This window comes from Narcine bancroftii, chromosome 6 (genome assembly GCF_036971445.1).
Source record: "Narcine bancroftii isolate sNarBan1 chromosome 6, sNarBan1.hap1, whole genome shotgun sequence".
NCBI lineage: Eukaryota > Metazoa > Chordata > Chondrichthyes > Torpediniformes > Narcinidae > Narcine > Narcine bancroftii.
The window spans coordinates 11229060-11255721 of record NC_091474.1 but is presented as its reverse complement, the minus strand read 5'-3'; the positions used below and the strand labels follow the sequence as shown (position 1 = coordinate 11255721).

Here is a 26662-nt window from a genome sequence, read left to right as displayed (position 1 = left end):
AACCTCAACATGTATGAGAAAGTGACAGACACTATATAGAATGTAACAGGAGATGCTAAAAGAGATGAATGGAAATAAAGAATATTGATTAATATTGTCAGGGTCCCTCTGTGATAAATGATGCAATTGCTGGCTTGCAAACTCATGTCTTGTTTACAAGACCGCTTACGTGGATTAACGTACCTTCTCTGGCTGTATATTCATTGTCTTCAATTATTCTGGCCAAGCCAAAATCAGCAATCTTGCAAACCAGCATGTAAGACACTAAAATATTGGCAGCCCTCAAATCTCTGTGTATGTAGTGCTTGGATTCAATATAAGCCATTCCTTCTGCAATCTTAAAATAACAAGTCATTAGTCTTACATAAGATTCATTTAAATAAATTTCCCAAGCCTATCATGGTATAGTTATTTTTACAATCAATTAATTTACCATTAAAACAGCAAAAAATTATATTCACCCACATAACATTTTTTAATGTTATTCTCTGAGTCAGCTTTGACATTGTTTATACAACCAAGTCCATTCTCATCAAGAAGCAGAAAATAAAGACAAAGAACAACAGAAATAACTTTTTGTATGAAGTTCTTTCTTCGTCAAAGTTTCCCTGTTTATTTTTATATTCAATTGGGGGACGTGGATGCCAATAGTTATTGCCATCCCCAATTGCCCCCGAATGGAGAACCAGTGGTCCTTAACCTTTAAGCCAGGTGAGGGGAAAAGGGTCACCGATTGAAGATTCCTTTATTGTAGTGTAATAAAACAGGTGTAATATTATAGGAAATTTGTTTTAGTCTGTTGTCAGGCAGGCAGATCCACCATCAGCAGAAATTGCCGGCTGCCTTATTTCAGTCAGATGAAGAGAGTGAAGTGTTCCCCCCCCCCCCCGGGTCACCGAGTCTCTTTGGATTTGAATCCAGCGCTCCTGCAGCCACAAGGACTCCAGACCAAACCATCAGCAACCCGAGTTCCAGACCTTAACCTCTGAGACGATCAGGAAGCCTTCAGTATCCTTCAGCTAGTCTCGAGCCAGTCTCCAGCAGACAGCAGCCTGGTGTGAGTCCTTTGACCTCAGTTGCCAGCAGCCCGCAGCCTCCACGGGTTCCTTGCCTTGAGTTGACAACAGCTCACAACCTGTGTGTTCTTCAGCCACCAAGCCCCTCACTGGTCTGCCCCCATGGTTACCCCATCCCCTGGGTAATCTCCTCTGCTTCCCCTTCTCAAAGGGGGTGTGGTCTTCCTGTTTCCTGCACCAGCCCTCTGTAACAAATACAGGCACTGCCGCCTTGGGGTCAGATCCTGTGGTCCCAGGATTTTAAAATAAACCATTGCAGACTCCTTTAACAGGCCGTTTAAAGCCTGTATGGAGCTTTTGCTAGTTGGACTGGGTGGTATAACCCTGCAGAGTAGCAGCGTGTCTCCGGTCCTCACTCTCCATGAGTCTGCACCAGTGGCGTTACTGTTACAGCAGTGCAGCCATTTTTTTTTTTACAGATTGGTACTTTAGGGTTATTGTAAATATACTGACATTTTATTTAAAGATTTGTATATTTATTTGAACGTAAATTCCAACCCACTTTGTTGTGAAGTTTGAGCTCACTCTCCAGATCAGTTCAGGGCCAATGGACAGCAGTCCAGTAAATTTACCATGATGCTACTATAACCACTTCTTTGCAAAGAAAAACCACAAGTATGACCAGACAACAAGTAATTAAGAAGGCTAAAAAGTATATACGTGTGTAATAGTCGATACTGTGTAAGAGTCCCCCCCCCCATTTTTGACCCCCACATCTTGTATTTTCCATATATCGTGTGTAAAAGTTGACCCCCCCCCCCCCACCATTTTTGACCCTGGCTGCCTGCCTACGAGAGCTCCCTATGCTTCGAGCATGGGGTCTCACTGAGGCACCAGCTGCCCAACCATCCAAGCTCCCGACGCCCTGAGCGCAGACTTACCACCCAGTCGCAGCCCCTGCCACCTGAGCTCATGACGCCAGATACTTACTGCAGTCAAAAGTAGTATGCTTGTAATCATGGACCCCTAAGTTTTACCATAACATTTGACTATTACACACATAAATATGGTATTATTTATTGCTAGGAAACATTAATTCAATAGAAGGGAGGATTGCTTTGGTTATAATGGGCATTGGTGTAAATGGGGAGTGGGGGGGAAGTTGGGGTCAATTCCATTTCAGTTTCTGCACCCTATTCCCATGTCTCTCCATGACCTCATGTACTATCCCATCAAGACCACCCTTAAATTGGAGAAACAAACACTTGATTTTCAATCTGGGCACTCTCCAACCAGATTGCATTTACATCGACTTCTCTGGTTTCTGCTTGCCTGCCCTCCATTCTCCCTCCCTTCCCTGGTCTTTCCTCCAGCTCTCCACCCCTTTCCCACTTCATTCACAGAGCCCTCCCTCTTCCCCCTGCTCTCCCTCCCTTATCCACTTATTACCTCCCGTGTTTGAGATTGTGCCCCTCCCCACTACCATTTTGTATGGATGCCTGCCGACATTTTTTCATACATTGATGAAGGGCTCAAGCTGTAATGTTGGTTATGCATCTTTATCTTTGCTACCTGAAGTACACCTTTTGACCAGCTGAGTTTCTCCACATTCTGTTTCAACTTCTTTGAACTTGCTAAGGTGAACAATCCAAAGTATTTCAGAACAATGTAAAAATAACTGGATATGCAGTCTGCCAAGTGAAACATGCCACAGATCATTTCCATGAACTGTAAAACACATATACATGCACACCTTATTATTTTAAGAACACAACGCAACCCAACCACTGCCTTTTGAAATATTTTTACATCACTAAGAGTATTGAATGTATGGCAAAGTTTGAAATGAGTATGTAATTCTGGGACATTGCTAAAACAAAATAAGCATTACTTTTGACCAGCTTCTTCTTCTGGTGTCAGTGTTGCTTCCACTTTTAGAGTGGCAGCCATTAACTGTGGCTATCAACCCTGACAAAATCTCTGAGAGGCAGTAGAAAATTAAGTAAAGTAAGTAAATAAAGTAAAAAGTTCCTGCATCTCCAAATAGTATTTTACCAAGCAGTAGATTTTTGGATCAGAGCGGACACATTTATATTTGATAGAGAAGGTTCTTCTCATTTCACTCTCCTATTTTCCTCTTCCCTCCCTATGACAATGATTCATGGGTACCATCAGATGGTGGGAAGAAGGGTAAACATTGTCCTACTCTCCCTGTTCCCAAGAACCACATGCATGGATTTTTCACCAGGGATTTTAGAACAGTAATAAGGTCAAGGATATTTTGCAAATGTTCCCCTTTGCCTTCCACTATCACTATTAATAAATAAGTTGTCCTGATAAGATTAAGCAATATGACCAAAAAAATCAAATTTGGTAACACAAGCCTTTCTACATTTTTAATGTGGTCTTGCAAATTTGGTACTGCAAAGCAACCTCATTTTTTAACCAAATGAGATACACCAATGTTTTGTCAATCCATTTGTACCCTTTGTAACCCCCATGGTCATTATAATTTTGAGTAATTTCAGTAATTTTCATATTGATAAAGAAAAATCCAAACCAAAAGAACATTTACAGACCACATGTATTGCTTACAAGGCAATCTTCAATGTGTTTCCACGATCTTAACTTCCTCATACAGTTCAAACTAAGCATTTCTCTGCTTCTCTTTTTGAAATTTCTTTTAAAAAGAACATATCTGCAAATAACCACAAATGGTTTGCTGTCAACTTAAATTTTACTGGAACATACTCATTTCCTCCTCAGTGATAACACCAATGAGTTAAGTGGTGATGGGTTCCAACGCTGACAGGTCAGTTGCACAAAATGTGAAAACTCCTTCAAAACATTAAGCACGAAAAATATTTGTAATCGAAGTCATTTTGTGAAAGTGACCAGGACAAAAATAAAAATCACAAATTTATTCTTTTTTTTATATATATAAAGCATTAACTACAATAGCTGCAAAAGTGTTATATTTCACTTTCTTTTAATATATTTAAATAACTAATTTTATTCTGTTTATCCTCAAATTTCTTAGAAATTATAGTTAGGTTTGTTATGCTGGAGCCCAATTAGAACTACTGAAAAGTTACTGAATCTTCAGCTAATCTCACACTTTTGTTCCCACCTTGTGAAATGCAACGGTTAGTGTAGTGGTTAGTGCCACGCTGTTACAGTGCAGGCGACTGGGACCAGAGTTAGAATCTGGTGCCGTCTGGAAGGAGTTTGTATGTTCTCCCTGTGTCTGCATGGGTTTCCTCTCACCCTTCAAAAATGTAATGGGTTGTAGGTCAATTTGGTGTAATGGGGAGGCATAGGGCTTGTGGGCCAAAAGGACCTGTTATGGTGTATGATGTCTACCTGTCTAAAAGTTAGGCCACAGATGCTGCAATAACCTATCTCAAATCAATGGGCTTTACATGGCACATGCCAGTCTTACTTAGATTTCCCAGCATCCCTATAATTTTAAGTCAGGCCGGACCCAGTGTAAGACTGGAGAATTCTTGGCCTGTGCATTAGGAGATAAAGTAAAGGGCAAGTCATTTATTTAATTCAGTGCTTAAATTACACCTAATATTTTAGTTATTTTTAAGAGTCAAGGTTTAAAAATTTTAATTTCTGCTTATTCCTTGAAGAACGGCTCAGGTCCAAAACATTGGCAATATATCTTTGTTTCCTATGGACGCTGAAAGATCCGCTGAGTTCCTCCAGCATTTCAATGTGTTTTTCTTGAAAGTTTAAATAAGTTAAATTTTAATAGTTCTTGTATGTCTCTTAGTGTTAAAGTCATTTAATGATTATAAAAATGCACACAGTAACTGAAGACAAAGCTCCGTGCCAAATTTTGCCTATTGTTAAAGCATGTCAGGAATATTTTTGGGCAAAGCTTCCATGCTGCACTGCTTGGCCCTCTGTATCCTGACGGAATACCTGCACTGAGCTAACTTAAACAAGATCTGGTCCAAAACTATGTGGTTATAGCTTGACCCAAAATATTTGGCTCTCTGATTTACTTGAATAAGGATTTCTCAGATATCAGGAAACATTATGTCATGCTTGAAGAACTGTTAGAGACTTATCATAGCTGAATTCAATCATATTCTACAAATTAGAAATAAGGTAATCAAGAAATGAGGGAATTGTGCTGCTCTATAATAATTCTTAAAGTTTGGTAGCTGAAAGCCCCCTTGTTTGTACCATTCTGTTAATTTATCTAGCGCTATCCTCGGTTTCCCCCCCTTTCCATAAGAATTTCCTTATTATTTTCTTTAGCTCATTGAAGAATTTCTCTGTTAAGGGAATTGGTAATGATTGAAATAGGTATTGTATCCTTCCTATTAGTGTTAGTGGTAAATCTTTCCAATATTCTAAGTCATCTTGTAATTTCTTCATTAATGGCTGATAGTTTAATTTGTATAGATGGCCTAGAATATTATGTAGTCTAATACCTAGGTATCGGATTGCTTGTGTTTGCCATTTAAATGGTGATTCTTTCTTAAACTTTGTGAAATCCACATTATTCATTGGCATCGCTTCACTTTTATTTGCGTTGATCTTGTACCCCAATATTTCTCCATATTCCTTCAATTTCTTATGTAATTCTTTTATTGATAATTCTGGTTCTGTTAAGTATTCTATGATGTCATCTGGAAATAGACTGATTTTATATTCCTTCTTTTTTATTTTTATCCCTTTTATTTTATTTTCTGTTCTTATCAGTTCTGCCAAGGGTACTATAGCTAAAGCGAACAGTGAGGGAGATAGTGGACATCCCTGCATAGTTGACCTGCTTAATTTAAATTGGTTCGATATATATCAATTTACTGTCACCTTCGCCAATGGTCCCTTATATAATGCTTTATCGAGCAGCACAATTAAGATATCTATCAGATTTTTAATCAAACAAAGAAAAAAACAGATTGGACCAGGTTAGAGCTAGATAAAATAGGAGAGAAGGTACCAGAACATATACTTTATAAGTGGGATGAAAAACTGGCGCAACATAGAAGTTCACCAGTACTACACCATCTGCTCAACATTTGGAAGAAGATTCACGTAGAAAGGAAAAAAAACAAATTACCAACTACCAAAATTATTATTGACGCAAAATCAACTGATCCCTTTCACAATAGGTAACCTTTCCTTTAGAGAATGGAAAGAAAAGAGATCAAAAGAATAGAAAATTGTTTTTTGGGAAATAATTTATTATCTTTTGAACAAATGAAGTACAAATATGGTATAACTCATGGTACAATGTTTGCATACCACCAACAGAAAACCTATTCAAAGGACAAATTGGGAAGCAGGTTGAGGTTACCAGAAGGAAGCAGATTTGAATATGTGATTACAGACACAATGATAACTAAAAGATTTATAACAAACATGTACATCAAGCTGCAAGAGAAAGAGAATGATGAAATAAGCTGTAAACCCAAACAAAAGTGGGAACAAGATCTAAACATAAAGATAAAAAATGTGAAAAGCTATGCTCCGGAATTATGAGAAATACAATAAACACGAGGTTACGCATGATACAATATAATTGGTTACACAGGCTATATATCACGCCCCAAAATTTAAATAAATGGGACCCAACAGTATCAGATAGATGTTTTCACTGCAAGAAGGAAACGGGAACAACAGTACATGCAATTTGGGCATGTGAGAAAGTGGAAAAGTTTTGGGAAGATCTAAATCAGGTATTAAATAAAATCACAAAAAGCAACATACCAAAAAATTCAGAGATCTTTCTTCTAAGTAATACAAGAAGTAAAGAATTAGGCCTCAAATTGGATGAAGCACAAAAAAGATTGATTATGATAGCCTTAGCTGTAGCAAAAGAATGTATAATGTCAATCTGGAAATCAGAAGATAGCCTGAGAGTACAGCAATGGTACATAGAAATGAATAAATGTATTCCATTGGAAAAAATAATATATAATTTAAAAAATAAAGTCACAGTATTTGAACAAATTTGGGAACCGTACATGGAACACAACAGAGAGAGCCTACCGCAGACCACCACCCCCTAAAACGTTAGAATAAGAAGACGAAATGAACTGACCCAGTGTGTAAAAGTAGATGACACAATCTTCTTGTTTATTTTCATTGTGTGATGACATTGTTTAATGGGTTTATTGTATATGTTGAACGTTTAGTGGGTAGGGAGGGGGGTGGGAAAGAGGGAGGGGAAAAAGGGGAGAAAATGACACTGTGTATATTTAAGAGGGAAATGTTTGTGTGTATTTTGGTTAATATGGTTCATAGTGTGAAAAATATAAAAAATTTAAAAAAAGAAATGAGGGAATATGACAAAAATACCGAAGAAGACAAGGAAGGATAGGGAATAGTGACATGAATCATAAAATTGCAGGTACAACAGTTCTTGGAAGATTACAAGTTTAATTTCTCTATAGTGTAAGGTGACATAATTGGAATAGACATGTTTGCTCATGAATTAGCTGTGATCATTAATCTTGTAAATAAAACTGTGTAACACAAATTATAAAAGGTATTCAAATACTTAGAAGAATTGACCCAACCTAAAAGGAATGACTTTTGTCTGGAAGACTTGTTGCCCACATGTCTAATTAGGACCCAAAATGTAATATGCACAATTAAGGTATGAATACATGCTCCTGTATACTATGGAGTTAAAACAGGGTATGATTTATCTGATAGTTTTTTGTTCCAATTTTCAAAAACCTATCTCAACCACTGATCATCAATTTCCACGAAGCACAAAATTCACATACAAGTAGGCAAATAACAAGGAAGGCAAATTGACCAACAGCCTTGAATGCAATGGAATAGAAAAGAAATAAAATGTTGCTACAAATGTTCTGGGTGTATGTGAGGCCATACCTGGTGTGCTGTGCACAGCATTCAGTTTTGATAAACAAGTGGCTGTTCACAGAAAATTTACTGGAAAGATACCTGATATGAAGGGTTTGCCTTTAGAGGAAAAGATGATTAAATTGGGCATTCAGAAAATATGAAATGTAATTTTATTGAAGCATACAAGATTCCCAAAGGGTTCTGGCAAAAGATGCTAAGAACGTTTTTTTTTCCCTCGCATTGGAATGGATCTAGAACTAGGGGTTAAGTTCCAGTACAAGTGAGTTGCCCATTTAAAATGGAGATGAGGTAGAATTACTTCATAGGGCATTAATATGTTGATCTTTTAATGCCAAGTACTCTTAGAAGCTAAGTCATTGATTATATTCAAGGTTGAGATCGAAGGGGAGAATAGAGCTGAAGTCAAGATCAGATGAACTGTAATTTTACTCAATTGTGGAGGAGGATTCAGTGCCTACTTCTTTTTTCTTATGTTTTCTAGTTTGCTTTAACTGATAAAAATTCTAAATCTATAATCCCTAACTAAAAATAAAAAGCCACTGGGCCGTCTTAAACCACCAAAAGGGTAACAGGAATGTTATGTTGGTGAATTTAGATTCTTGAAGTACACTTTAGAATGAATTGATAATAAATTTGGACTGATATATCATAGATTATTGTGAGTGATACAAAAGCACCTAAAGGGACAAAAAAATCTCACAATTCAGCATAGCAAGTTCAGTAGTTTATGACCTCCCACCTATATCCTCTGTGGCCTCTTTCCAGTTGGCCTGTGTTCCACCCTGCCTATTCATCTCTCCTCCCTCCACCTTTTTATTCAGGCGCCTGCCTGCTTTTTATTCATACTTTGATGAAGGGCTCAGGCCCGAACATTGGTCATATCCCTTTGGTTCTTATAGATACTGCGTGACCTGCTCAGTTTGTCCAGCACTTTCACGTATTGCCCTACAATCACAACGTCTCCAGACTTTCCTGCTAAACTCCTTCAAAAGTGTCAAGATTCAAATTTCATGAAGGAAGCCAAGATAACCAGAAGCATAAGCTTCACTCAGATTTATATCAACTTTTATCTCCAATGCTTCTCTTTTTGTTTTGCAAGGTCTCCAGCATTTAAGGGTAAAGACCCATTATTGTCATGTAATACTACATTTAGAATGTAACATGCATGAAATTCCTTAACTTTGTCTACTGAGGGAAGACATAGAATCGCTACTTTGTCCAGCACCCCTCACAGAAATGAAGTCCCAGCGAGAATCAAACTCATGACTCCTGGTTTACAAGGCCAGTGCTCTAACCACCGAGCTATCAGAGCCTCTGTGATTTTGTTTTTACTATAACATTTACGATCATTTATATCAGATAATTCTGCATTCTCCCATTTCTCATTTCCTAATATAACAGGGCTCAACTGTGAATCAGTTCTCATTTATCTCCCAATTACAGTAGTGATATACCAGAATGTACCTTACTTCTGGAAAACACTTCAATGACATCCAGTACAATCTTTTTTTAAAAAAGAATGAGGAAAAAGCTGGTTATAAATGTTTTTGTTACTCTTTAACAGTGCCTGCTGAAGAATAAATGAAATGGAAGAATTTTTGCTGGAAACTAACTTTAGGAGATCATGTTGCAGCAACTGTTGACCCGCTACAATGTCAATTAACCATTTTAAAGTTAGGTTGTTATGAGGAATTCCCGTGTGTTGCTAAGGTAATCGCCTTGTAGGTATATAGTTAAATAATGAGCTCAATCTAAACAGAAGAACCCTGACAGGTAATAATAAATCTAAATAAAATTCAATCAGTCCAAGCCAGCTGACTAGAGTAATGTTCAAAAAGATAACAATGTGAAACAAACTTATCACAATCTCCTAAAGCATAGAATTACAATACTGACCAGAGTGATAATTGAGCAAGCAATTCTCACAGAACAGATGTAGGCTGAGAAAGGGTTTTAAAAAAAGATGGATTTTCTTCAGGAAATCTAAGAATACAATAGAAAACCAAAAGCATTTTCATTTTTATTGGCACAAGGGACTGAAGATGCTGGAATCTAGAGGGAAAAAAAGCAGACGATGGAAGAATGAAGATTATGCAGCATCTGTGGAGGCAAAGAGATGGTGAATAGTTGCCTTTTTTTTGAAATGTCAACCATCCCTTTGCCTCCTCAGCTGTTTCCATGTTCTGCACCTTATGATTCCACGTTTTTGTTTCGCTGCCCTAATGTATCTCTAATGTATTAACAATATTCATCACCCTCTCTTAAATGGCATCAACAATTTTCTTGGTCCCCACCCAACCACTAACATTTTCTTTGGTCTCTCATCCATGAAAACAAAGGGATGGTCGATGTTCATGTCCTTTTACCTCCACACATTCCGAGTTCTTCAGTTCCCCCCCCCTTTTTTGCTATTTTCTTCTGAACAGTGACAATGTTTTATCGCGACGTTTAGAAGTGGAAAGACGAGAAAACAATGGTTTTCAGTTCCAGAGGTGGAGAGAGTGTTTGTGGTTGGGTGGAAACCAAGACTGTAGTTAATGCCATTTAAGAGAGCCTAATCAATATTGTTAATTACCGATCGATATAAAGAGAGGGACGTAAGTGAGGGCAGTAAAACAAAAACATGGAACCATGGCATGCAGAACAAGGCACCTCCTGGAAATATAAAAAAGAAAATGCTGGAAACACTCAGCAGGTCAGGAATCATTTGTTTGATAGAGATACAGAGTTAATGTTTCAATTCTTTGCCTGATTCACCAACTTTGCTTCTCTTTCCACAGATGGTATCTGGCCTGCTGATCATTTGAAGTGTTTTTGGTATTTATTTCAGATGTATAGCACCTGTAGATTTAAGAAAAAAAATAAACATTCCAGAAATACTCAGATCAGTTGGTATCCGTGGCGAGAGAAAAAAATAGTTAATATTAGAAATGGATGATCTTACATTATAATTAGCCCATTCTCACACAAGCAGCAATGACAAAAACTTTTCAAATGATCTCCTCTATCATTGATGAATTCTTCCTGCTTTCTTATAACTCTGGTCTTCTGTATATTCTTCATTCCCCCTATTTTTCCAACAGTCCACCTCGCTATCTTCTAAAATTCCATCTTTAAATCCCTTTACCTTTCCAGTGCTTTCTCTTACTTTCTTAAAGTTACTTCTTAATCGCACAGTGGGATATTAATAATGTAGGAAGACCAAAACTATTGGCAAGATAATTAAGAAAGGACATTGCTAGAACTTCATTAAGTAAGAAAACGAGTTTATTACCAAATCAATGATCTGGATATGGTTGCTTACGTGATTTACTCTGGTTTTATAGGCATTAAAAAAAAAACAGGTGCTAATATATTCATTTTCAGTTTTGGATGCTTCATGCGAATCTTAAATGTCCATTGCTGTCAATGGTAGATATATTTAGCCATAAGTAACCATATAACCATTTACGGAGCGGAAACAGGCCATGTTGGCCTTTCGAGTCCGCACCTGTTCACTAATTTGTAAAAAGTTCACCAGGCTTTGGTGCCCGAAAGATAAATGTTCACCGCTCAGGAATAAAAGATCAATGTTTCTTTTGGATAAAATATGATCAAACTGCAGTTAAAGATAGTTTTTTTTTTAAAATGAATGCAGTTTCTGAAAGACTCTTTTCATTGGCATGAAATGGGCAATTTTTAGAATATTTTTATTTAAGTAATATGTTAAATATTTTTTCAGCAATTTATGTCAAAAGTATCCTGTTGGAAATATACCCTACTCAATATTTGCTGGTCTTTCAACCAATAAAATGTAAATAATACACCAGTTTTCTTTTCCTCAAATAAAAAATATACAGTTTCAAACTTCTAGTTATGTTGTATTTGATCGCCATTGTGAAAGATGTTGTAAATAACCATGATCACTTACTTGAGCTGAAAAATCAATCAGTTTCGGTAACTGTAATTTGTTCCCTTCATCACTCTTTAAGAAATCTAATAAACTTCCTGGAAGAGACAGAGGGGGATTTAAAATCGCTGATGTGCTTTTGAACCTATTAGGCTGAGACAAATATACAGAATTTTCTGGTAGTTAGACCCATCTTACAATATATCCCCATGACCACAATAATATGACCTCTTTACTATTAGCCAAAGAATAGAGGAAATTGGTAGGATTAAATATTATGGTATTATAAAGAGCTTCATTGTCTTACTATGTAAAAACCTTCCCATGAGAGAAAATACAATTTCATATGGGACTTTCAGATTTAAAAATATTAAGTAAACCTAAATGAAGTATACTTCTGAATTTGGGAGGAAATTTGTTCAATGTTATTGAGGTTTTCTTTATGGTTAGTTGAACAAGACAAACGTCCCAATTTCCAACCTCCCTGCACCAAATCATAGAATAGTTTGCTTACTGCAGCTGACAGAAAGAGGTAGCAGTTTTTTTTTTGCCTGAATAGAATGCAAAATGTTCTCATAATCCCTTTCAGAGCATTGTAATGTTCCAAAATATTGGACTGGATCCTGCCTCAGATTCTGCCCTAGGCCATTACAATATGAAAGTTCCATCAAGTGAATGCTAGAAATTCACTTAAATGTCTCTCAAAGTGAACTTGTCGCATTATACCATAATAATCCAGAATAGATTGGGAGCAAATTACTGGATTTATGATGCTTCACAACTGTGGAGAATTGTAGAAAGAAAGTGGTTCAGGCAAGCAAACAAAGAAAAATAACTTGAAAATATAGTAACTTGAACAAATGGTAAAAAAAAAATTTCTAGGGGAATTATCAAGAAAAATCTGACAGTACAATTGAACAACAAATTGCCTTGCTTCCTCAAAGCCCAACAATATGGTTTTGACCCTGTCCTCAGGTGTTGAATATGTGGATTTTGCATGTTCTCTGAGTACAAGGGATTCTTCTGATCTTTCTAATTTCCCACTACATTCCAAGAGAGTGGTGGTTAATTAACTTCTGAATATTGTTAATGAATGTGAGGGGGAAGTGGTTGCATGAAATGGGCAGAATGGGATTGAAGGGATTGTTCTGCGAGTTGACTCCTTAGGATGAATGGTATCTTTGTATGTCACATGCATAGATGAAAATATGATATTAAGATAGATAGCAGATGAACAGAGGCTTCTACAAAAATAAAACTCCAAGAGACATTTTAAAGGAGAAGAGAGAATTTTAAAGGGGAAGACATTCAGGAAGAGAATTCAAGAAATGAAGAATTAAGCAGTGCCAAAAACAGCCTTCACTGCTGCAATGATAAAAGTAGGGCTGCATGAGACCAGGATTAGAGATTGCAGGATTGTTGAAGGGCTGTAGGATGTTACAGAGAAATGGTGAGTTGGTGGGGATGAGACCACTGAGGCATATGAAAACAAGAATGAGAATTTTAAAAGGTGGGTATGATGCAGGCCACAGGGGTGATCAGAAACTGAATATGTTTTAGCAAAGTTCTGGTGGATCAAGTTTATGGAGGATAAAAGTGGTAGACTGATCTTGGCATTGTTTGCACAGTCAAGTCTCGAATTGGTTTATAAAACAGTGCTAACAACAAACAAATTGAGGGAGGAGACTAGAAGTCTGATTAACAATGAGAGAAAAAGTTCAAACATGATGCTAATGTTGTGAATTCTCTGGTTCACTTTCAGGCAGGTGGCAGGGTTTCAGTGGTTAGAAAATGAAGCTTGTGACAGGGACTGAAGGGCTGAATCTGCAGGTTCCTCCTCTTTCATGGAACTGCCCAAAAGACAAACAATAACATTATAGATAAATAACCACCCCCTTTCCCAAACTTACAGATAAAATGACTCTTACTAAGCTGGGATACGGAAGCATTTTAAGAGAGTGACCCCAATGGCAAGCGCCATTAATCAGCTGTTCATCCTGGGCAATGCCATTGCTTCACAAAACTTTATTCAAACAACAGCAATGAGCAAAACACAGCCAAAGTACTCCACTGGCTGAATATTTGCTACCATCTTCATCAAATGTTTATGTGTTTCCTCAGAGAACATTTAATTTTACAATTTTAAACACTTTTTAAAAAAAATCTATTATTTTAATCTTATTTAATTTTTTTAAAATATATTTTCCTCAATTTTTTTGCCATTTGCTCGAGGGTGCCAGTGACTTAAATTCCAGACACCAGTGGTTTTATTAGAAGAAATTCTCATGATCCAATTCTGGGTGTTGGTCAAGTAGTCTGACAATTTAGACAGCAGTTAAAGATGACCATCAGTGAGATAGAATTGGAAGTGGTCAGTGTAACTTGAAAATAGCACTGCAGCTTTGGATGGTGTTTACAAGAAAAGATGGATAGGCAATGGAAGGTGGAAAGGATGAATCTTTGAAGAACACCAGAGGTAATGATAAGGAAGAGTGTGAAGGAAAGGAAGCCATTGCAGTTTGAGCTTTCATAATGAGCAGATGGATAAAAATGGAATCAGTGCTAGATGACAGCTTGAAAATGGTGTGTTTAACGGTGTCAAAAAATATAGTTGGGTTAAGATAAGAAGCGTCAGGAGTCACAAGGCTTCTCAACACTCAACAAGTGCGTATTTTCTTTCTTCACAAGTTTAGACAGAGACACTCTTAAAAAAAAGTAGACATGAAATTTTTACTCAAATTGATGTAAACGGCATGAGCCTTGGCAGAGGTAGGGTATAATTGTTAGCCATAGGTGAGTTCGAGGAGCCAAGCCTTCATGTTATAGATGTACAAGTTGTTAGTGAGACCATACCTGGAGTATTGTGTGCAGTTCTGGTCACCCAGCTGCAGGAAACATACCATTAAGCTAGAAAGGCCACAGAAAAGAGTCACAATGCTATCAGGACTGGAGTGCTTGAATTTTAGACATAAAGAACTATAACAGGTCTTATTGACCATCGAGCCCTTGCCACCCAATTCACCTACAATTCAGTATGTTTTGAAGGGTGGGAGGAAACCAGAGCACCCGGAGGAAACCACGTAGACACTGGAAGATCATACAAACTTTTTACAGACAGGACTGGATTCGAAGCGCAATGCTATTACAGAGCCAGTGACTGGGCTAACTGCTAAGGTAACCATGCTAGGTTGGAACTTTTCTCCCTGGAATACAGGAGGCGGAGTAGGGGGCCTTGTATATCTTTATAAAATCATGGGGGAGATAGATAAATATCACAGTCACTTTTCCAGACTAGGAGAATCTAAAATTACAGGACGTAGATAAAAGGTGAGAAGGGAAAGTTTAAGAGAGACCAAAGGTGTTTTTTTTTTCCTGCACACAAGAGGGTAGTCGGAATGAGCTGACATTGGAAATGGTAGAGGTGAATATAACTTTACCACTTATAAGACATTTAGAAATGTTAATGGATAGGAAAGGTTCAGAGATATGGACCAAATGGTACTTACATTGGCAGACAACTTGGTTGGCATGGACAAATCAGACAGAAGGGTCAGCTCCTGTGCTCTAAAATTATGGTTCTACATTTATATGGTAATACATATTTCATTCAAATTTTTCTTCATGAATCACTCTCTGCAATATTTTACTTATTTGGAACCATCAATTCTAAAAGGTACCAACAGTTCTGAATATTCTCATGGGGTCTTTCCACGGTGCCATCTGATCCCTGAATAATCTATGAACCAAAGACACTGCCTTACTTTTCGTGCACTATTATTTTTTTTAAAATAGTAATGGCACAAGATGATTATAATATGTATGTTTGCTCTATGATGTTGCCACAAAACAACAAATTTCATGACTTATTCATGACAATAAATTCTGATTCTGACCTTTGTTAGGAATATATAGGTCAGTACAACATTGAGGGCTGAAGGGCCTGTACTGTTCTATGTCCTAATAGGGTAATTAAAGTATCATGTGGATTTGATGGCAATTTATAAATGTTTTAAGAACATAAGATATAGGAGCAGTAGGCCACTCAGCCCATCGAGCCAACTCCATCATTTCATCATGAGCTGATCCATATTCCCACTCAGCACCAATCCTCTCCCTTCTCCCTATTCAGATACTACTCTCTGGCTCAAGAAATTCCTCTGCATTTCAGTTTTAAAAGGGCACTCTTCGAGGCTGAAGGTGTGCTCTCTTATCCAAGAGTCCCCTACCATGGGAAAAAAAAACTTTGCCACATCAATTTTGTCCAGGCCTTTCAGCATTCAAAATACTTCTAATCTTCTGAACTCCAGGAAGAACGGTCCAAAGAACCATCTGTTTCACTTGACTTAAATGAGATTTATTTTAATTTCTTTTGAAACACTAATATAAATGTCAATATTCTGCAGCGATCGGGACATGGGTTCGAATCCCGTGCTGGCTGTAAGGAGTTTGAACATTCTCCCCATGTCTGTGTGGGCTTTCCCCGGGGGTTCAGGTTTCCTCCAACCATTCGAAACATAATGGGGATGTAGGTTCTAATTGGGTGTAAATTGGGAGGCACAGTCTCACGGGCCGAAATGACCTGTAACTGTGCTGTATGTCTAAATTTAAATAAAATGTAAGATATTGAGTGATCAATAGATTACCTTTGTTTTAAAACAGGACCTATTCTCATGCAGAATTTTTTTTTCCCCCCAATGAAATTGATCAAATGCACTGAAAAGACAATTGCTTTAGTGAACATTTACTTACAATTTTTAAATAATCGTTTCACTATCTACAAAGTCGATTGTTTAATGTAATGGAAAGCTTTGAAGTTGAGAACGCACATGATCGCCCACAGGAACATGTAACCTCCCCCACACTCATCCAGGGAACAGCAATGAATTGCATGCTCACAGGGTTACTCACAGTCAATACTGATGTATTCATGAATAGGCTGGTGTTCACTATTATAATTGACCTATCTTCCTTCAACAGTTGAAATGATTAAAGTTTATGAGAGAGATTTTTAGAGCCACATTCCAGAAAATGTGGCAAAAAATGAATTGCTATTTTGTTCAGTGGGGTGGGACATATTTCCTTACAAAGTAGAAGGCCATTCATCTCATTGAATCTACACTGTTGTCAGGGTGCACCTCCAACTTGGATTCCTCCGTAACTGCTTCTAACCGATTCTCTCTTATGTTCATGAACTCCTTCCTGATTCTTCTCTTCACCTACACAAGGGGAATTTGCAATAATCACCAAACTGACCAATTAGATTTAGTGAGGATATGAGAGGAAACTGAAATATTTGGGAAAATGTGTACATTCCACCCAGCCAGCACAGGTCAGGATCACACCCAGGTGGTTGGATATGCAAGACAGCAGGCACTACTTGCCAAGCAAACCTTTTTGTTATAAAAGAATAAATTGGAAAGCCAACGTTGATATTCTTGAGATATAAATTATAAATTTAGACATACAACACAGTAATAGGCACTGATGGCCCACAATCCCATGCCGCCCAATTGATGTACAACCCCTCAACATTTTGAAGGATCAGAGGAAACCCATGTAGACATGGGGAAAATGTACAAACTCCTTCCAGGTAGCACTGAATTTGAATATGGGTTGCTGGCACTGTAATAGCATGCACGAACTGCTATGCTTAACCATGCTGCCCCAAACTGCTAAACTCTTAACATTATTAGGGTAATGAATCAAAATATCAAAGATGTAAAAAAAATCCAACTTGGCAGTAGCCGAGGCAAATTGGGAAAAGAGGCAACTTTCAGACAATAAATTGTATAGAGTAGAAAGGAATATAGGCTTAACCTTGTGTTTTCCAACTAATAACACTGGTCAATGAATAATTTGCTTCCTGAACACTTTTGGGTATATTTTATGGACACTTTGGTGGCTAATCACGAAAATCACCATAAAATCTCCCTATCGTGTACTGTCTTTTAGATTATAACCTATTTTTGTGATTTCCTCTCATATTTTAAGTCTATTTCAAGCAGACAAAAGTGCAATGTCTTTGAAAATTATTCATTTTCTGCATTCATACTTGGACCTCTTCCCTGCTTATCTCCGTGCAGTCACTGATGAACATGGCGACGGGTTTCACCAGGACATGGTGATCATGGAAAAGCAGTGACAGGGCAACTGGAATCCATCAATGCTGGACAACTATTGTTGGACACTGACACAAAAGCATCAGATGCAGAGTATAAACAAAAATCAAAACATTTTTAGGTCAGCTGAAATAATGCAATGGTCAGCATCATTGTGTGATGAAATATGCCAAATTCAATAAAATTTCATTACATGTTCTTCCAGCTTCCTAAGTGATACTGCAAATCTGACATTATCTTGAAATTGTCTATTCTTCTCCCAAATTCCTTTTCAGTAAGCCAAACTTTTGAAACCCAGTGTAATTTGGGTTTAAATTATTCTTAGATTGTTCACCAATATCATATTCAGATTTTACTTTTCTTTCCTATTGTCTCGGATTCAAGTTCCCAAATTTTCCTCCTCACTTATTATCATTTTTAAAAAAGGAAGCTTCTTTTTCCACGTACATCTCCACAAGGGTATATGATTCATTCAATTTTTGAGAATGAAACCCTCACATTACCTAACCACATAGGAATTCAAAGCATAGGCCAAATCTGCCAATTCCAACTTTTATGCACATTCAATTCCAGTGAAGTCTGGAGAGTAACTAGAAGCGGGAACACTGGGCTAGACGATTTTCCACAATGGGAGATGACAAATCAGATAGCAGTTGAAGATTTGATCACTACTGAGATTACTTGGAAAAGATAATAGGGAACATCATTTGCAAACTATCTAGTCCATTGTTCTAGAGAAAAACCACATTGCAAGCTAAAAAAAATGTACATGGGAGTGGACTGTAAGACGATGATTCTGAAAGGATATTTTCTATGATTTCCATTTTTAGTAAGACCTACATTTTACTTCAGATTTCCCATATTCACGGCATTTTGCAATTTTAAAAAAAACAATATGAATTGTGCTGGGAGGTAGGTAGGTTGGAACATCGAGATGGTGGGAGGAGTGGTCATGGCCCAAGGCAGGCCTCATTAATTTGCTGTTACTTCGCTTCCTGACTTATTTCACGAAGAAGGAAGTAAGGCTGAGTGCACTTCAAACCCAATAGAATGCACAGTTGTTTCTGGGTCAGTGGGTGCATGGCAGAAGTTAAGAGAGCTGGGAAATTGGGAAGAGGTTCAGGGTATAATAGATCAAGGGGAGAGTTCTCATTTACCAGTGACACAATGCATGCCAGTGAGAAGCAGCATTATTAGTTAATTGTCTGTTAACATGACAATAATATTATATATTGTTTTTATTGAAGCGGTCTTTGTTGGAAGATGGTGACATGCAAGACAACCCATAAGGCAAGAAAAAATAGTTCTGATTTAAAATGATTTGTTATCCTCATTTTTATATGATACATAAGCAGAGATAGCTTCTATCTTTAGAGCAGCAATGAGACCATCGCATGACACTAAATAGGGCACTGCCATACGGGGAAATGCTACTGTTGTACCATTTGACACAGATAGCTGCTGTGACATAGATTTTTATTCCATTGATAAAGGTATAAACTGTATTTTTATTTCTCTTTGAGGCACTGCCAAGTGCTCCAAAGTAGATTATCCCAATCCTGAAGTGTTCAAAACAAGGTGGTGATGCAGTTTTCACAGTAATCAAGCAATCAACATGTCCAGATAATCCCTGAAGGAATACAGCTCAATACTCCACAGGACAGGACACGAGGAAAAAAAATGTGGTGGCGCTGCCAGAGCTGCTGTAACAGCAGGGCTGCTGTAGACCTGGGAGAGTGAGGAGGGGAGACACAGGGCAACCGTGGGGTCCAAACAGCCCAGTCCGACTGCCGTTAGCTCCATACAGGCTTTGAACAGGAGCCTATGTTCAACAGCAGACAGTGAGGAGGTTGAGGACTGGCACAGGGCACCAGAAAACAGGCTGTTGGTTACTCGAGGCGAGGAACACTTCCAGGCCATTGACTGCTGGCGACTGCAGATGTGGGGATTCACACCGGGCTATGGACTGCTGGACACTGGCTCAAAAAACTGGCTGAAGGGATACCAGGAATCAGAACCAGGAATCGAGAGGGTGACGAGGACATTGGAGGGTTCCTAATCGTATCGGACCTTTGGATCTGGAGCTTGGGTTGCCGATGGTTTGGACCGGACTTTGCGTGGCTGTGGAAGCTGTGGGAGTGCTGGAGGTGAATCCACAGCTATGGGTGGGGGGGGTGTAGGGAAGGAAAATCTCTCTTTTGCTTCTCTTTCTCTGACTGTAAGAGGCGCTTTAGGCAATTTCTGCCGAAGGCAAATAAGTCTGCCAAATATGACAAAAATTGTATCTCATTTGTGGTCAATTGTAGTTGCTTAGCTAGATGAAGGATGTTATTAAGCTGGAAAAAATGCAGAAAAAAAAAAATCACAAGGATGTTGCCAGGGCTGGAGGGCTTGTGTTACAAAGAGAGACAGGATATGTTTGGCCTTCCAACCAAACACCACCCCGCCCCCCCACCGTAGATCATAAGATACTGAAGGATGAACTCTGTGAGATATACAAAGGCCTGAGGGTCATCGATAGAGTGAATGGTAACAGCTTTTTTTCCCCCCTCAGCAGGGAAATCTAAAACTAGGGAACATGTATTAAAGATGAAAGGAGAAAGGTTTAAAGGAGACCTGAAGGAGCAAATTTTTCCACACATAGGTTTGTGGAACAAGCTGCTAGAGGAAGTTGCAATGGTGGGTATGATTAGGAGATTTAAGGGACATTTAGACAACTGCATGGATAGGAAAGGATCAGAAGGAAAATCAGAATTTATTGTCATAAATACATCACAAAAAAATTGTAGTTTTTCAGCAGAATTACAGTGCAAATATTGCTATAAAATTACGTTTAAAAATAAATAAATTAAGGGAAAATAAGGTAGTGTCTGTGGCTCAATGTCCGTTCAGAAATCTGATGGCGGGGGGGGGGGAAGAAGCTGTTTTTGTGCTGCTGGGTCTTCATTCTCAGGCTCTTGTACCTTCTTCCTGATGTTAGCAATGTAAAGAGGGCATGGCCTGGGTGTTGATGGTCCTTAAAGATTGAAGCTGCTTTCTTAAGACACTGCCTCTTGAAGATGTCCTCAATGGGGTGGAGACAGATGCCTGTGATGGAGCTGGCAGAGTTCACAACTTTCAGTAGTTTTTTTCTTGTCCTGGCATTGGCACCTCCATACCATTCAGTGATGCAACCTGTCTGAATGGTCTCCATGGTGCACCAGTAGAAATTTGCACGAGTCTTCAGTGACATACCAAATCTCCTCAAACTCCTCACGGTATAGTGACTGGTGAACCTTCTTCATGACTGCCCCAGGATAGATCCTCGGAGCTGCTGACACCCAGGAACTTGAAGTTCTTAACCCTTTCCCGATGAGGACTAACTAGTTCGTGATCTCCTGATTTCCCCCTCAATCAGCTCCTTGGTTTTATACCATTGAGTGTAAGGTTGTTGTTGCACAACAAGCTGACCTTTTTCCCTCCTGCATGACACCTCATTGTCGTCTGTGATTCTGCCGACAACCAAACACAGGCAAATGCATCTAGCAAAGGTAGTCCACTTGGCCAAAGTGGATGAGTTGGACTGAAAGGCTGGTTTCTGTGCTGTAAATTGAGGCTAGGTTTAATACGTATGATTGGGCTTTTTATATCAGGGAAGGAAACTTGTTCACATGTACATGTTTCTGAATTATTTAGTTTTGTATCTAAAGGCATAGCAACTGCCTCCTATTCATTTCATGGAATCCTATTACAAAAAAACCTTAACATTGCTATTGTATATATTTATACAGGAGATAATTCACTTTTGTTGGGGTGATTTCACATGCACATGAAGAGAAGCAGTTATATTCTGAAGACCAACCAACTTTATAAAACTCCCTGAGAATGTGATCTAACATAAAATTCTGGGCAGAAATGGGAGATTAGAGTTTCTGAAGTTAGGCTTGAAATGGAGTTTTGGAGCCAGGAGGGACTGCCAACTTTCAGAGATGGTTTTGAAAATTGGCATGAACAGGAAGCAACCTATCCAACTTATTTTTATCTTTCAGTTGCAAAAGTGGTGGCCAGAAATATTTCCATAAAAGGAGAACAAATGGAGTTTGATACAAGAGGAACTAGCAGGTCCTTATTATTTTATGGCTACAAAAGCATTTTGGTCCAAGATATTAAACTCAGAAGAGGAAAATGTAAAAAAAAAATATGCAGGTAGTGGATATGAACAGAAATTGCTGAAAACACACACAAACACACACCAGGAAATAGATGTGGAAGGAGAGAATCAATGTTTCTTTAGCCTTAATCATTAACTCTGCCTATTTTAAAAACATTTACAACACAGTGGAAGCCTATTCCATCCATTGAAACCCGTGCCACCCAATTAACCTACAATTCCATACATTTTGGAAGGTGGGAGCATCTGGGGAAACCTACGCAGGTCACGGGGCAAACTCCTTACAGGCAGTGTTGGATTCGAACCTAGGTCGCTGGTGCTGTAATAGGGTTGCACTAACCACTACGCTAACCGTGTCCCACACTGTTCTTTTCATAGATGCTGTCTGACCTGCTCAGTGTTTCTAGCTTTTTCATTTTTATATCAAAGAATCTCTCAAGTTCCTGACACTACATTTTAGAACATATCAAAAAGGCAGAAAACCATTTGGCCACAAGCAATATTTTTTTCCAGATAACGTATGCAGACTGTATCTCCAGGAGATGTTTTGTAATGTTTTGTAAAGCTTAATTTTAAAAAAAAATTACAGATACAGCATGTAACATGCCACGAGTCCATGCTGGCCAATTTATACCCAATTAACCTACATGCCCCCCCGGTACATTTTTGAACGTGATCAATTTCATGAAAATCCCCAGAAGTCTAACCTGCCCAAAAAAAATCATCTTACCCCAAAATAAATCAAGAAAACAAACCTGGCAAAAATGGATAAGAAGTGTGTTTTTGAACATCCTTTTCAGAGTGAACTCATGGCAGAAAGATTAAATAACAAATAGGCATTTACAGAGCACAGACAACAATATGATGTGGTTGGAGCAAACATATTTGTATGCAGTCGCGAACACCTGCCTTACTGGGACATTATCTTCACTATAAATAGCAAACCAGCTGGATTCTCAAGATCTCTCAAATAAAAAATATAGAGCGTATAATTCTTGGCATTTGTTTTACCTTTGGCCATATACTCCGTGATAATGTATATCGGTTCCTCCTTTGTAACCACAGCATTGAGTCGCACCAGCTTATCATGCTGAAGGGCCTTCATGAGATTAGCTTCCATTAAGAAGGCTTCCACGGACATAGTACCTGGTTTCATGGTTTTCACTGCCACTTTCGTATGGTTTTTGAATGTAGCTGAAAAAGAATAACATTGGGTTCTTAAATTTCCTTTCAAAAATACAATGACTAAATGAATAAAAATATAATTATTCAGCATCTCAGATTTAAATAATAATTTTCATTTTACTGATTGATAGCATGAACTCTGCTTCGGGCAGATTCCCTTGCTTCAATCCCTGTTCACAAGAACACAATTGGAGGAGTAGATCACTCAGTCCCTCAAGTCTGGCCTGCCATTCAACATGATCATACCGATGAATGCTGGTCTCAACTCCTCTTCTGCACCACTTCCCCATCATCCTTAGTTCCTCAACCTTTTCAAATATCTGATCTGGCCTTTATTCCAGAGATTCACTACCTTTTGACAGAATAAATTTCTATGCACCTCCTTTTTAAAAGACATGCTATGTCCTCAGGTTCGTCACTCTCCCTCTAGTAGAAAATGTTTATCTTGTCAATCCCCTTTTGGATCTTGTGCGTTTGAATACCTCATGCTTCTAAACTCCAACAAATACAAATTCAAACTGTCATTTGTTATTTAAGCTTTCTGCCATGAGTTCACTCTGAAAAGGCTGTTCAAAAACACACTTCTTATCCATTTTTGCCAGGTTTGTTTTCTTGATTTATTTTGGGGTAAGATGATTTTTTTTTTGGCAGGTTAGACTTCTGGGGATTTTCATGAAATTGATCACGTTCAAAAATGTACCGGGGGGTGTAGGTTAATTGGGTATAAATTGGCCGGCATGGACTCGTGGACCAAAATCCAGTCTCTCGAGAGGACAACTCTTCTATTAGCTTGGTGAATTTTATTTTCTCATTTGCCTCCAATGCTATTACATCTTTTTGAGGTAAGAGAATAAAAATTGGGCACACCATTGCAGGGGTGGCCTCACAATCACCTGTGCAACTGTACTGTATCCTCCCTAATCTTAAACATGCCATTTTCCTTCCCAATCTGCTAACCAACTTTGTGATTCATGCAGTAGGTCACCTATACCTTTCTATACTTCACTCATTTTCAGTCTCTCTCCATTTACCTTCATTCTTTCATCCACAAACATCTTGTAGCTAATGAAGACAACAACGGTAATCTTTGGTGACTATCAGTCCTTAAGTGACACTCGCACCTTACAGGTTCATTAGGTTCCCATCCAAATGTAGCACTCTCCCTTGTCACCACTCTGTTATAAGGAATCAACTTGGTCATAAGCTTTAGCTCTGGTCATGACCTCATTTTCTGACAGAAAGATAAATATCAGTATTTCGTACCTCAGACAGATTATAGAGGTAATTTTGTTTTTACAAATTGTGACAAGAAATATTTCAAAACCGAGGTAGAGAATGAAGACTTATAGAGAACCATTTTCAAGTGTATTCATTTTTTGTAATCCTGTTTCGTAACCTTTGTTTAATATGTAACATGTTCTGGTTGCATAGAGGAAGTTAGTAATCTAAATGTTTGGCTTAGTATTCTGACACAGTTCAGTGAGAAGGCTAAATACAGAGAGATTCATTTTTCAAAATAATTCTCAGGAGACAGGAGATTGTGATGACTCAAGAAGGAATAAAGAGTTGCAACAGATACTATGTCAATACATTCCAAAGAATATTACATCGACAAAACTGGTTCAATACTTTAATATGAGTATTGTTCAAACTACTTTAGAATAAAACAAGGTCAACTATATTTTTCAGCCATTATGCAAAGAAAGCTAGTTTTCATAATTTTAACACCAATTATTAATTTATCAATGTAACCCACTAAATTCAAGGAGAAAATTTAGGATACAAACTGGTGGTGATGCAAATTGGAAAGTCAAATAAGCAGTGATATTTAGGGGGTTGTGTGATATTTGGTTTCCCATTGTGGTCAGTCAGACCTGATAGATCATCAAGAAGAGGGGGTTGCCATTAAAGCATAATGAAACATGGTTGTTCTAGGAGGAACCTAACCTGTGCATAATAACCTGGACATTGTGTTCCAATTTCAAAATTGTATTTAGAATGGTGCCAAAAAAAAAGTATGTTGATCAAATACAACCAGAAGAATCCAGTTAAATTTTCAGTCCCAAATTTGTAGCAAATAAAACTTTTCTGCTCCGATTTGTGAATGGCTGATCTGTATAGCATCATGTTCTGAAAAACAGGGTGTCTTTAACAGAAGTAGGAATGGTGGTTGGAGCACTGGGGCGAGCTCCTCATTACTGCCAGTGAATCTAGGATCTTGGCTTGAAATTACAACAGAAAAATCTATTAAGTGTAACAAAAATCTCAAGACATTTTACAGCAACAATAATCACATAAAAATCCAGTTACATAATACAAATTTAACTTCGTCAAATAGACGGGGAGAAGGAGAGACATTGCTTTGGTAGGGAGTTCCAGAATTTTGCCTTCGACAGTTGAAAGTCAAGCTGGAGGAATTAAATTCCGGAATGGTTTCGAGACCAGGTGGATTTCAAGAGTGTATGGAATGGGAAGAGATTACAGATACAAGGACAGGGAAGAAGAAGGATATTGGAAAAAGAGTGCAGACAACCTAAAATTAAGCAAGTGCAGGGCTGATGGATGTATGGGATGGTGTGAGTTGCAGAAAGATGAATTGTGGAAGATTTCAAGTTTGTAGTAAATAGAATAACATGCCAGCCAGGTGTGCATTAGCATAGTCAAATCTCAAAGTCAATAGAATAATGGATAAGGGTTTCACAGACATGTCAGTGTGATAATGGGGTGTGGAATGGAAGTGGTTGACTACTTGGAGGCCCTTGCTGTTTCAGCAAAAAGAGTGAAGGCCCTCAACGGAGTGAAGCCTCAATCTGTGCCCAGTCTCTCTGACGTAGAGAAGGCTGCACGGGTAGCACCTGTGGAATGATTGCTTGGGGCCTCAAATGGTGGTCAGAGAGGAGGTGCCGTCAGTGCAAGTGCAGCACTTCTTGCAATCACAGAGGTAAGTGCTGGAAGTGGGTGGGGGGGGGGGGGTGGAAATAATAAAAATTTGGATGGAAAGATTCAAACATGGGGTTTCAAATCAAGTAAAGATGGATTTGAGAGACCATGTTATTTAGTTGGATGATAATTTATAAAGCCAAAGGGGTCAAGCATTCAGTTTTTGCAAAAACATACCAGTGACTAGTCACTTCAATTCCACACCCTATTTGATAGGGATGGCCACAAAGATTCTGGAGAAAGTATGGTATTACTCAGAGAAGAGATCATCAGCTTAGAAGTGAAATTTGATTGTGAGCTTTCTTTGAGAATAATCTTATGGAAGCAGATTATAGGTTTCATAAATAGAGTTCATAGAGGTTATACAGAACAATAGGATGGAAGCCACAAGTTCATCTGACCGACGCCACCACTGAAAATGTAACACTTCCGTGTTCCAAGTAGTTGGATAAAACTGTGCCCACAGGGAAGCTTGAACCAGGTCATTTGACTAAGAAAAGTG

At 38.2% G+C, this 26662-nt stretch overlaps 1 protein-coding gene and 1 long non-coding RNA gene across 11 annotated transcripts in view; one reads left to right on the top strand and one right to left on the bottom strand.

The window, feature by feature from the left end:
- The window catches only part of LOC138735703 (uncharacterized), a 320545-nt gene that overhangs the window by 23407 nt on the left and 270476 nt on the right, over positions 1–26662 (top strand). The gene's annotated exons all lie outside the window — the stretch shown is intronic.
- The window catches only part of hck (HCK proto-oncogene, Src family tyrosine kinase), an 86497-nt gene that overhangs the window by 12351 nt on the left and 47484 nt on the right, over positions 1–26662 (bottom strand). For all 6 annotated transcript variants that reach the window (XM_069883918.1, XM_069883916.1, XM_069883921.1 and 3 more), the window contains 3 exons: positions 23047–23229; positions 11788–11864; positions 184–337 (listed from right to left, as the gene is read on the bottom strand). In XM_069883918.1, coding sequence (XP_069740019.1) covers positions 184–337; positions 11788–11864; positions 23047–23229 — 414 coding nt within the window. The remainder of the gene's footprint in view (positions 1–183; positions 338–11787; positions 11865–23046; positions 23230–26662) is intronic.